Source organism: Rattus norvegicus, chromosome 2 (genome assembly GCF_021556685.1).
Source record: "Rattus norvegicus strain SHRSP/BbbUtx chromosome 2, alternate assembly SHRSP_T2T, whole genome shotgun sequence".
Lineage (NCBI taxonomy): Eukaryota > Metazoa > Chordata > Mammalia > Rodentia > Muridae > Rattus > Rattus norvegicus.
Window position 1 is genome coordinate 204,077,501 of NC_141535.1, and position 13,462 is coordinate 204,090,962.

Here is a 13,462-nt window from a genome sequence, read left to right on the forward strand (position 1 = left end):
ATGTGTTTTCTTATTGCAAAGAATAGCAAGCTCCCTTCTCTCCTCACAGTGCCTCACTTAAAAATCCCTCCGCTCTCCCATTCCCTTAATCTTAGAGAATGGTGATTGCGTATCACCAGACCCTGGAACAAGTAGCAGAGCGAGGCATCTCCTGCCATGCTGAGGCACAACCAGGTAGTCCAGGTAGAGGAGGGAATCCAATGTCAGGCAGCAAAATCAGAGAGAGCCCAGCTCCAATTTAACACATGAGCTGTTCTTCTGCGACAAATGTGCAGCAGGCTTAGGTCCAGCCTCTTAATGCTCTTTGGTTGGTAGTTCATTCTCTGTGACCCTCCATGAGCCCAGGTTCATTGACCTAACTGACGCTGTAGGTTTACATAACCCCTCCAGCTTGCTTAATTCTATCTCACAATTCTTCCACAAGACTCCCTGAGCTCTCCCGGCTGTGGGTCTCTGCATCAGTTTCCATTCACAGCCAGATAAAACCTCTACAGTTAAATAATCCTTCAAATACATTTTGAGGTCTAATATACTGAAGCCCCCATTTTATTGTTGGCGGGGTTATCCAGTAAAACCTATACATAGTTTCTTATTTCATGAAAAGATACATATTCATGTGAGGGCCACTTTCAAATTCAGGATTGACCATAAGATGAATTTAATTCCTTTGATATCTCAATAAAATTTTTATTTCATCTTGCATTAAAAATTTTTTTCTAATTACTCATTAATGTATGAAATTAATGTTTATTTTCAGAGACTTTGGAAAATATTAGCTAAACTTAAAATACTCTATAATTAAAACATAATCAGTTTTATAGTATGGGAATGTGAAATAAGAAAATTCTACCCTGAATTGTAATAATTTTGCTAATATAATTTTATTTCCATGATCTCAATGTCAAATTCATTATTTGCACACTCTCTGAAGTTTTGTACGGGCAGGCATATGGACAATACTATCTGCCAGCTGTCTCCAAAACCATTGTTTTGAGCTAACAACCATGTTAGCTCAAAACTTGTAAGTTTTCAATTCTCCACTTTGTCCTCAGTGGAACATGGCCTTTGCTCAATTTACTTTAATCAGTTGTTACTCCATTAATTTTGTGTGCATTAATTTTCTTGCATTACTAAGACAAAGCCTTCATAAAATGTTGTTTATAAAGGCAAGAAATAATTTTTCCTTTCAAATCAAGTTTAATTGATTAAAAATCTGGAGAAGGTAATGTAGACCTCAGGAATGGGTCTACTTAAACAGGCAGCATATGGCAGTTTCAATGAGGGAGAGGCCAGACCAACTTGGTTCAAATCTAGGACCGTTTCCAAAGAAAAGCTGTACTGTAGTAGCTGGTTAAGTAGATACTATGTAGAAAAATTTTAATGATATGGAGAGAGAGAGAGAGAGAAAGAGAGAGAGAGAGAGAGAGAGAGAGAGAGAGAGAGAGAGAGAGAGAGACAACAACTAGTTGATTAGATTAGCTTGTTTGTGGTGGTGGTTCTACATAATGTGGACAACTAAGTGAATTGGCTATAGCTTGGATGTCTACTAGGGCAATCTAGAGAAGATTGTATGTTAAATACTTCTAATATAATACAACAGATTCTTCCTGTGAGGACACAGGGAAGCCTGAAGAAACTTTAAAAAAATTATCTAAAGCATCCATGTATCATAGAGGAAAAATGCTGGAAAATCACAGTCAGGTATCTCTCTCCATGCTGAGATGAAAAGGCACCAGACATTATTGTTAACGTCCAATTGAGACCTCTCAATAAGGACCAGGGTTCTGCACACATCAGCAATCTATAGTATGGGGCAGATGTTAGAGTTTGCCTGTATGATTTATACAATTGCATTAATAGAGGTTGTTGACATAATTCAGGGAATGTTTTGTATATGCGCATATACATTTATATGTGAGCATATACTATATGCATATTCATACATGTGATATACACACATGCAACTGTGAATTTATATATGCATGTACAGAGCATGTATTTTCAAACTTTGATTTTCAAACTCACCAGTTGCTTCAATGTTATAACTAGAAAATATTAAGTATATTCTCTGATAATATTCTTCAGATGACTTGGTCTTGCCATTGAGAGTGTAGCACAGGTAGAAATCTTATGATCTTAAGTCAAATTTTAAAAGAGGAGAAATGTTCTTCCTTTCTCTGTAATACAATCTACTATAAAAAAAGTTCAGACTTACCTATATTTTGTTGTGAATAATTCAATGGTAATCTCCCTTAAGTTGAAATTCAAAAGAAAGACCAGTTACTGTTTGTTTCTCTTTGTTCATACTCTTTCTATATTTTACTGATTGAAATCATTATAAACACCATTTCCTTTTATTTGAAAGATTTTTCACTCCAGTTTTTGTTTTTTATCTTTTTCCTTTTTTTCTGTTCATATATCTCCAACTTTCACATGTAGATTGTATGGCTTTAGAAAAAATTTATCGTAATAAAATAACATGGAAAAGGTAATCCATGGACCTGGAGAAATACATAGACAAGAACATATTCACAAAACCTTACATATTGAACACAAGTCACATAAACCAGCTCATATTTATTGATTGGATTATTTGACAAGTGTAAGAAATAGTACTGTTAAAGCTAACATGATTATTAATCATGCAAACTATTATCTTCATAAATATGTTTTACATATCATCTATAAACATTGTGTGTTTAAAATTCCGTATATTACTGGATAAATAAAGCAGCAATAAAAGTACAGTTTTCTTCCATCTCCGTTTGATAGCCCAGTGTTTTATTTTATTGAAAATTCTAATTGCACTGTGATGTAAAAGAATTAAAGTAGAATACTTTGGACATTTATGAAAATAGATACATTGCCTCATGACTCTTGAAAAGAATAATTTTCAGCCAAAACTGAGACTTTTGTTTAACATGTTATTCAACTATTTTACCGATTTTTAATTTCTGCTTTATTCTAAATATAGCTTTTAAATATAATACTTTATTTTCTTAGGGATTTCAAGGAAAGACCGGTCCCCCTGGGCCAGGAGGTGTGGTAGGACCACAGGTATGGTCCATAATGCTTCTCTCAATTTTTCTCGTTTTTTTATCTTTAGTAAGGTAACTGAAATGTTTAATATCTTAACAAAGTAATGTATTATTGGTATTACTATTTTCTCTTTTTATCTTTAGTTAGCCGACTGAAATGGTACATTTTTAACAAAATCATTTATTATTATTATTACTATTATTTGGTTTGGCTTAAAACAATTTCTCAAGCCATACAAACTGGCTTTGAACTCATTATATAGCTAAGAATGACTGTGGAAAAAATGTTACCATATTAATAAGTAAAAGAGTTTCAGTACTTACATATAAGGGAATTTAAACATGGAAATGTATGCAAGAAGTGAGGACCCATGTACTCTTTTCCCACATCAAAAACAAAAACATACTGCATTTTGGGGATGTTATCCCACAAGCAACCACAATAATGTGTTCTAATTTTTAACAGTCTCAGCTTATAGAATTTTTCTCAGTATGTTTTTAATTATTCAATTATCTTTAAATGTTTAAAGTGTTCCTTTTTCTGTGACAAGAGAGGACAGCTCCTCGCCATGTCCTCTGTATACTGAAAGCTTTTCTTACCCCAGTTTTACAGGACAAATAGGTGATGCGGAATTTCCCCTCAGCCTTTGCTGAAACTTGGTCAAATGAATATGAATTAATTATTTCTAGGGGGGGTGCATGTGTCAAAGAATTTCAAAGACACCTGGTTCATTTGTTTGGATCCCAGGGACTCTGAACTATTATCTAGTAGTGCGTGATCCCTTGAGTACCCTCCAGAGTGGCAACAGTGCCTCTGGATTGTAAAGTTCATGTGACATCTCATATAAAAGGGGAAAGAGATGAAACTGTCATCCATAACCTGGAGTTTTAAAGAGGGCTAGCCTCCCTCTCCAGGGATCCTAGTATTGGAAAAAGAAATTATCCTTGTGTATTTCACACAGTTCCTTGGCACATCTGGCTATTCTCACCAAGACTACAGTGAGCTTTCCAAACGCTTGCCAAATACACTCCTTTTGTTAAGTTCTGTTGCCCATTACAAAAATAAAGGGAAATGATCTCACAGGGGAGAGGAATCTTTGAGTTTGCTTTTTATTTATGTGCCCCAAATGAAGGACATTTAATGTGGCTGTGCTTGTCCGATTTAGGGACCAACTGGTGAGACTGGCCCGATAGGTGAACGTGGGCATCCTGGCACTCCTGGTCCTCCGGGCGAGCAAGGACTTCCTGGTGCTGCAGGGAAAGAAGGTGCAAAGGTACCCAAGCACTCGGACCTTCTCTGACTCAGAGCTGCAGTATATTATTCCTCATCCCTTACCATGGGATTCCTGTGCTTTTCCATAATATTCACTGTCAGAACAATATCCCATGGAAAAATTTAGTGTGAAGTCATTGTTATTTAAAGAGTAATAAATAATAACACAAGAATCATTTCACTGGCCATGATACCACCAGTTTGCGTATACCCTTACATCTGGATGTTCGTCTTTATTTTAATATGCATGGGACTCCTCATGACAGCCTTTTAAATAAATGACACTCACGTTCTACTTTCACATCTTCTTTAACTGTAAAAAATACTGCTTTGTTCATAGAAACCATTGTGGAACGTACACTTTGCAGATAACATGTATTACATCTCTTAGGGTGATCCTGGTCCTCAAGGTATCTCAGGGAAAGATGGACCAGCAGGAATCCGTGGTTTCCCAGGTGAAAGAGGCCTTCCTGGAGCCCAGGTAAAGTCAGCATATATGTCAAGCATGTGGATAAAAATTTTGCTGAGAAACCTTTTTTCCTTCAGAAGCTTTTCTTCCCCTCTGAGCTTAGCCTGAGAGTCATAAGTAAATAAGGCTATATATTCCATAACCTTAATATGCATGTATATTCCTGCATGTGTTTGTTTCAGGAAATATGTAATCTCTGTTTTGTCAGTCACACATCACCTACTTATCGTGAACTCATGGATTCATTTACTGTGTTTTCACCTTTCCAGGGCGCACCTGGGTTGAAAGGAGGAGAAGGTCCCCAAGGCCCGCAGGGTCCAATTGTAAGTATGATGCTAATAGATATCCATGCTCTCCAGAGTCCTAAACTACAGCTCCTCTGTCATTACTCTCATGCTGTGACCCTATGGTGTCTGAGATAGAAAATAAACAGGTGTCAATCAAAGCATTCAACGGCTGTTTCCTGCTAATTGCAGGCACTGATGAGTACAGGAGCAGACATGTTTATGGCATTGGAGGGGTCTCTGGCAGGAGATGAGGAACAGTCCCACCTCTTAGCATTTTCAACAAAATAAATCAGAATTGTAAACAAAAGAAAATCATCAACAGAAAAGAACTGGAGAGATTATGGATGAATTTGTCTTCTTATTCGGTCTCTCGTTTAATAATTAATCATAAAATGAGCTTTAATTTCATATACATCATATTCTGTCTGATTTAAGTGCTCGATGAGTCTTGAATAGTTCAGTGATATAAAAGTATCAAATAAAAATGAAAAGATGTCCTTTCCTGTGCTAGTGGTGACTTTACACAGCTCCGTCACATTCTGAAATAATAGGCTGTGAGCAAGTGCCAGTTCAGCTTCGCTTTCGTTCCTGAAGGTGTGTGTAAACTATAGAGAAACAAAGGGCAGACCTCATGCTTTTCAAGCCATCTTTGTTCTCTTCAAAGCTCTGAAGCATCACCATAGCACACAAGATGCTATGTTTAGAAGTCTATTTTCATTTTATCTTCTTCTTCCTGCTTAAGCCTTGTTAATCATCTTCACAGTACTTCATCTTCATTTCTACCACCATTTCCTTTGTTTAGTCCTCTTGCTCTCTTCCTGACAGGGTTTTAACTCTTCCCCTTTACCCCATTTATTTTGCTACCCTTCCTTTAACAGGTCATTTTCCAATAGTAGTAGAATATGAGTTTAATATACGTCCTTAACTATGCCATAATCTTATGTACCATACCTGGGCGTCCACACTGCTTTCAGAATCAACTTAACGGTCATGGTCAACAAATCCTCTTCATAATGTGATTTTAGAAACACTGATATGCCTATATCATTATTTGTATTGTCCTTTGATCCTCAGCCACGTGATCTATTGATTCCCTCACATTGTTCAAATCCGTAAAATCCATGAGAATATTAAACAACCCGTTCCTCAGCTCCATGGGATCCACCACCTTCTTGTGGTCATCATTGAACTCACATTCACAAACCCACAATGTATGCTCGCTCTCTCTCTCTCTCTCTCTCTCTCTCTCTCTCTCTCTCTATCACACACACACACACACACACACACACACATACACACACACACCCATGCACACAATTAAAGATATAAATCTTTAAAACCAGGATTTTAAAAGTTATAATGTGAAGGTTGGCGAAAGCCTTTCCCCTGTGTTTTTAATTAATTTAATAATTAAATGTTATTTTGTTTACTAACTCAGGGCTTAATGTTATTTTGTGAGTGGTAGAATTTTCTTTATATATAAAAAGCAGGCACATGAGAGGAAGGAGACAGGAAGTTCCTGAAGTGTGTTTCCAACATTTTCCAACTTGTAATGCATGTCTTTATGCCAACCTTGTTGATTTCTCTTTTGTTACTAAACCCTAACATTTGGCTTCTAATTTTTCCTTTGTGAATTTATTTCTCTTTGCCCTTCTTCAATAGCTTACATGTCTCTTTCTCATAACCCTTTCTTGTCTCATTTCCCCTCTTTATTCTGCTGCATTTTGTTTAGTTTTCAGGTGAGAGAATAAAGATTTTAGAATATTGGCCCGGATGACTCTTGAGCCATGTGCTCCACTTTGTTCTTAAGAAAAAAAGTGTTAATCTGTATACAAGGTAGTGGTCAGGGCAAAATAGTGCATCGAATAGTACAAAATTTGAGCGAATCACTTGAGATTTATATTACAAATTCTAATAATATTTGATATACTTTTGTTTTATGTGATTTAAAGTATGTCATAAGGAGAGTATAATGATTTCATAATATGGTAATAAAAGTCACCTCATTCGCCATCAAAAGATGGAAATAAAGTTTTCTTTTCTATATATATTTTCGGATCATAAGAACTTGCTTGTGTTTGTTTTCCTCAATGGGCTCCATTTACACTGAATGCTGATTAGCTGACTTGTCTGATTTCTACTTTTATATGCTTTACAAAATCTCCCTCAAATATGAAAGAAGAAATGGAAATAGCTGATTATATAGGTTCTTTAGTGTATTCTTCTGTGCAAGGTTAGAGAAACAGCCCCTGGCCTTACTGGTCCAAGAATACATACCAGGGCCAGAGCTTCTTGTTTTGTTACCATTACAAAGACTCTAGAAAGATATAGCAATATTTAAAAGGACAGGGTAGAAGATAGCATAGAAGAAAGAAAGTTAAAAGAAGGTTTTAAGATCACAAAGGGTAAAGCATTCTCTTTTAGAAACATGGAAATATGTTTTCTATAGTGGTTAATATCTAGTATGGGGCTTTGTTCATAGGTATAAAAAGGAGAAACAACCTTTGCAAACCTTTGCAATTGCATGGTCCATTGCTACCTATATTACAAAGAAGAAAAATTATAGTTCTGCCATTGCTGTCAAAACTCAAGGATACAATAGTGATCTGTGGAAAATGATGTCTCCTACCTAACAACATGACCTAAGTGACACAATAGAACCTCCTCAACTTAAAGACTTCTATCAACTTTCAGTTTTGTTAATATAAAACATTATATATGTCTTTTAAGTAATGAGATGCCTATGCATAGTTATCCAAAATCAATTGTATTCCTGTTGTCAGATATGCATTTCCTAAAGATCCTTAGGTACATCACAATGCTAAACATTTCATGAGTTGGATCACAGGCTATTTATGAGCCGAACACAATTTAGTCAAGATCAGAAAAGTATTGGTTCCTGGGCCAGAAAGAGAAGGATGACACTATCAATTGACACATTTACTTATGGAAAGCTTTGTTGGTCTGGTAGCTACCACAATTAATTGATTATTGTAAAAAATTTTGAGCACTATCAGTTTAACCTGCATATAGACATATATGTCCATTTTATACATAATTGTTTTGTTCATATAACAATTTACCTTACTACACAGAATAATTGTATTTACTACATACACATTCAAAAGGTTTTATCAGTATACATACCTAAGCTGTATGAAAAATATTAAGCTTGAGAATGAGTTTCTCAAAGCTGTTTCCTAGTGTCATGTGAGCACAGACTCCCTTTGTCCTTGTGGTGAATGTGTACATGGGGCCTTCTAAAGTTGGGATGAAACTAAAGAGAGCACTCCGCTGCTGATAAGTTGGAAAGTTTCATTTCTTCGAGGCTATTCTGCCACTATTTAATATTTTCGAATTTGCTGTATATCATTTGTTTAATCAATAGGAACCATCGGAGATTTTCACTTTGCATTTATTTGTAGATAAAATCAATGCTGAACATCCAATTATTGCAGATAGCTAGGCTTAGGAAATTTCTGTAAGAACTAGTAGAAATAAAATGGATTGGTGTTGTACATTAGGACACAGGTATATGCCAAAAAAGCCCTTCTGTCTTTTCTTTCCATTATTTGTTTTAATGCTGAGGAGATCTGACAAGTTCATGATAAATATTTTAACAATAAAAAGCAATATATTTTGTTATTAATTTTAATGCAGCCTCCAGAAGGAAGATGATATTTTGAAACTTAATCTTAAGAATGCTTTAAGGCTGAAAGTAAACTAGTTTGCTTTGTAATAATAATATATAACATCTACACTCTGCACACATCCTTAGATTCAAATCAGCATTCCATCTCTCCTTGAGATACATGAAAATTGTATGCAATATTTGGGTTAATCTTAAATATTAGGCTTACTTTACTTCTAACAATCACATTTTTCCTAAATAAAACCCACAAGGATATGACAACCATAATACATCCAAGTACAATAACAATTGCATCTTTTCATTTTACTACCCCATCTTATAAGGAACCTACATACAAAGTTAATGTTTGGCAAATTTCTGTTAATTGCATTTCAGTGATTGAGGATTCAACTATGTCCAATGATCTATCTAATTTGTAAAAGGAAAAATGCCCATCATTAATATAATTGTGTTGTTATTTCTATTGCCTTTATGCTATTTGTGTTATGTATATATATATATAGACTTACATGAATATGCTTTATATATGTGAATATGTGCATATTTGTATATATAGTTATATACATACCCATATATATATATATATATGAAGAGAAGCATAGAGGCATAAAAATACATGCAAAAGTTAACACATATATAATATATACACTTTTAAAAAACATAAATAAATACACACATGAATATTACAAAATACTAAATGCAAATTTGTCTTGCAACTGGGCTCTCAGTTATGATTTGTAGAATTTGATTAATAAGCAGGTAGTTTTCACACAGTTCTTCACTGATTATTACATAACTGGCAAACACTTTCTGTAATTTTTTTTCTGTAATTCAATCTCATAAATGCTACTCCTTTAAATCCAGCTCTGCAAAGTTTTTCAAAATTATGTTTTCTGTTTTATTCAGCTCACAATTATAAAGATATCAAGTGCCACACTGACTTCTAAAATTATCAAGAGAAAAGGCTATGTTTTTGTGTCTTTTTTATAATATCAAATTTGGAACTTTTAATTTTATTTAATAACTTTCTGCAATACTTGGATGAGAGTACTTTATCCAAATGAAATTTGACAGAAGTTCATATTGAAAAATTTAAGTAACAAATTATCTATTATTTATAGTCAATGAGCACCATAGGGATATTGAGTGGGTATCAAATTCAAAGAATTTCCCAGAGCATAACCATTCAAGTGTTGATGTCCTCAGAGAGTAATAGTGGGAGGCATCATGTAGATAGTGTTGAGAAGGTCCCAAGGTTAGAGTCCCTCATTTTAATTTTTTTAAACCAAAATGGAAAATGATTGAAAAAAATTGGTAATTTTCAAGACACTATTGCTGCTAATGTTATCATTGTTCTTCTAGTCTATATAATTAACTCCTTACCTAATGAAAATATAAACTAGAACAATTCAGATAACCTATATTTGTTTAATAATATCAATACCAGCATATAGAAATTATTATGTCAGCAAATCACTACTAATTTAATATGTATGTCTAGCCAATAAATCACTATTGGGAGTTTTGAAATATTATTTATATGCAGCTTTTAGTATTAAGGAAAAATGCCGTAATCTTATTTCTGTAATTCGCCTCTATAATGAAATAACATGGTAACTTAATGATCCATCTAGGGATCCAATTCAAAGACAACACAGTACTGGATGTTTTAACTAGATTGTACTTGAGCTATGCGTAATTTTATATATATACATATAATACATATATATTACATTTCCTGCATTCAATAATTTTCTTAAATTGTTTCCTCACATAATAAATATGAAAACAGTGTCTTCAAGATTATGTTTCAAATCTTTATCATATTTTAAAGCAAATTAGTTAAAGGATATATATAGTATGTTTCTTTAAAGTCAGTTGTGCAAATCTCATCAAACGTGAGTTGTCTCATATTCGTAAAACAAGACCAGTCATCAGTAAGGCTGAGATAAGTTTACAGGTTCTTTCTGAGCAAAAATGCCAAAGTCTGTGTTAATGGGTATTCACTTTATTATATAGTGTATATTTGAGAACACATAAGCTCAGCTTTGGGATTTAGGAAAATAAACATTTAGCAACTTTGAATTAAGACCTGTGGGCATTAGTGCTGTGAAGTGCACAGCTGTTAATCCTTCGTGATATAAGAAGGAAACTATGGAAGGTTCCATACACGTCTCACACAACATCGAATATACTTGTGAAAACAGGGTTTCATACTTAATATCTCAGGAACTAGAACTTTTGGCTATCTTTTAATTCATTTAAATTTTTTTAATATCAACAACTCTTCTTAATACAGGAATTAGAATTTAGCCCTTCATTTGGTTGGTATATGTAGTTTTGAGATCTTTAAATTCTTTCAAATTTAGTTCGATAATGTTTCAATAGATTATATTTTTATTGTTTAGTAAGTGACTCTCCTGGCACTATTGTTTTCACTATTAATAACAAGATATCCTTGTTCTCATGGTCTAGGGCTCTCCTGGAGAGCGAGGCTCTGCAGGCACAGCAGGCCCAATTGGTTTGCCAGGACGTCCAGGCCCTCAGGGCCCTCCTGGTCCAGCTGGAGAAAAAGGTGCTCCGGTAAGTAATGCTGAGGGAAAAATATACGACACTGCCAACCTGCGCACATGATTACTTTTTATTCGAGAATATTAGCTCTTCACACCTCACTGCATTCTCCCTGCAGATGTGCCCGGCATAGGAAGACAGTTCCTTGTATTCTTACAATAGAGAAACTTTGAAATTCAATTAGATGAGACGGCATTTCCCCACAAGTTATGAAGCCCTGATATCTGCTAGGGAGTGGAATGTTATTAATGTAAAAGGCTTCTAATTTTGCTCATTTAAAACGTAAAATGGGAGTTTTGATTAAATTTTACATACCTTGCTGCTTTATATTAGAAAATGTGAACTTTTTATACCTCTTGGAACATGGACTTTATCTCCAGTGTTTCCATAGCTCATAAATGTACCCCTAAGGACACATTTGAGCTTCTCATGGAAGTTGGATTTTGCTCTGTAGTAACTGAGATGGGAAACATCTGATTAGTGCATGTTATATTTATTGGATTTAAAGTTTTTGTATCTCAATTACTGTGGACTTCAGTCAGTTTATTAGTTTTGTCTCTTTCGTTTCTGTCTTGGTTTCAATCATATTGAATTTTATAAAGCATACTCTCATCGTTCAAGATGAATACACAAAGTAATTAAATCAGTATAGATTAAAAAATGGGAAGATGCACAGAAATACAGCTTAATACTTTTTCTTGGAAGGAAACTCAACACAATTGAGTTTGAACTTTTATTTCAAAATATTACTGCCCTTTAATTACTGTCTTTGGCTTTAGAAATGGAATTGTACTCATTGTCCATACATTTTTCTTTCATTACCCTGCCCTGATATTTAAGTGCTTCAGCTTTTTTGTCCTGAGATAGAATACCACCCTAAATAATTCCTTATGATCAGTAATATACCAAGTGCTAATGTGAAAGCTAAGATATCATAAAGGAAGGGTCTCAGGAAGCTCTTGTTTTACACTCATCTATGACAAAGAAAGACTAAGAGAGAGTGGAAAACCCCTTTCATATCTAGTTCTGTAACACTGAATCAAATCAATTTCTAATAATATTCATTTATCTGTAATCTTATGGAACGATCACCTTCATTAGACCCCACCTTCAAATCATTGCATAGACAGTGACATATTCAATATGCTGTGGGGGAAACACTTTCAAACCATGACAGTCCTGCTATTTTATTTGCAATTTATTCAGAAAGTTAGAATGGTGCCTTTACACTATTGGATATAATTTTTGCTTTGAAGCAAGGCAAATTGTAGATTTTTGATGAGAGAATTTCTAAGGCTGTTTTACACTCTATGGTTCATTGGGAACATATGAGGGAAATGGGCTCAATGTCTTTGATTCCATTTAATTAAAAATGTAAGCCATATATAACTTGTGCGATGAAGGATGAATACAGATAAAAGGGACTTCCTTGCTTTTCATACAAATTGAAAATATAAGTTTTATGATGATAATGTGTTCAATCCTTTGATTTAAATTGAATACATATTTGATTTATAAACTAAAATACTGAATCAAATACCAAAGTCAAAATCCCTGTCAGTTATTTTAAAAATTAATTTTGAGACTGATGGAAAAAATATTGAAGTAGACTAAGGTCCTACAAGTCTTGACAGTGATATCCTTGCTTGCAGACCATGAAATCCTTGCTCAATTGGGCTCTCTCACATTTCCACACCTAGAGCTACCCGTATTCATATCTGAGGAAAATGAACTGGTAGCTGCTGAATTAGTAATGTTTTAAGGAAGATTGTCGGCTTCTGTAACTTATCAGAATGTAGTTCTGGCAGTGTTAAATACCCACAGATAGCTGTGGAAATGTCTTGCAAGAGCATGTGAAATTGTTGGCCAAAATGGTCATTATGTTTTCTGTTTTCCCACATTCAAATATCAGTTTTGATACTTGATTAAAAGTTTAAGTGGTTAGTTCTCTGAAGATACAGGTTTACCTGGAACAAAGGATGAAAGAGACTCTGTGGTACTCAAGCTTGTACTTTACCCCTACCCCACAACCACTCAGCATCCTGGAAGAAAAATAAACTGGAAAACAAAATTCAAAACTGTACAGAGTACCTGCTGCTGCTGATAATTAGGGCTGAAACAGGACCCCCAATTTATCAGTCCAATTAGAATCCTCGGGAGGTGGGATTGGAA

The 13,462-nt window shown here is 34.5% G+C and overlaps 1 protein-coding gene across 3 annotated transcripts in view; it reads left to right on the top strand.

Moving 5' to 3' along the window:
• Col11a1 (collagen type XI alpha 1 chain) overlaps positions 1 to 13,462 on the top strand; it is a 195,308-nt gene that overhangs the window by 131,904 nt on the left and 49,942 nt on the right. For all 3 annotated transcript variants that reach the window (NM_013117.1, XM_087616547.1, XM_087616553.1), the window contains 5 exon segments: positions 3,004 to 3,057; positions 4,205 to 4,312; positions 4,703 to 4,792; positions 5,050 to 5,103; positions 11,195 to 11,302. In NM_013117.1, coding sequence (NP_037249.1) covers positions 3,004 to 3,057; positions 4,205 to 4,312; positions 4,703 to 4,792; positions 5,050 to 5,103; positions 11,195 to 11,302 — 414 coding nt within the window.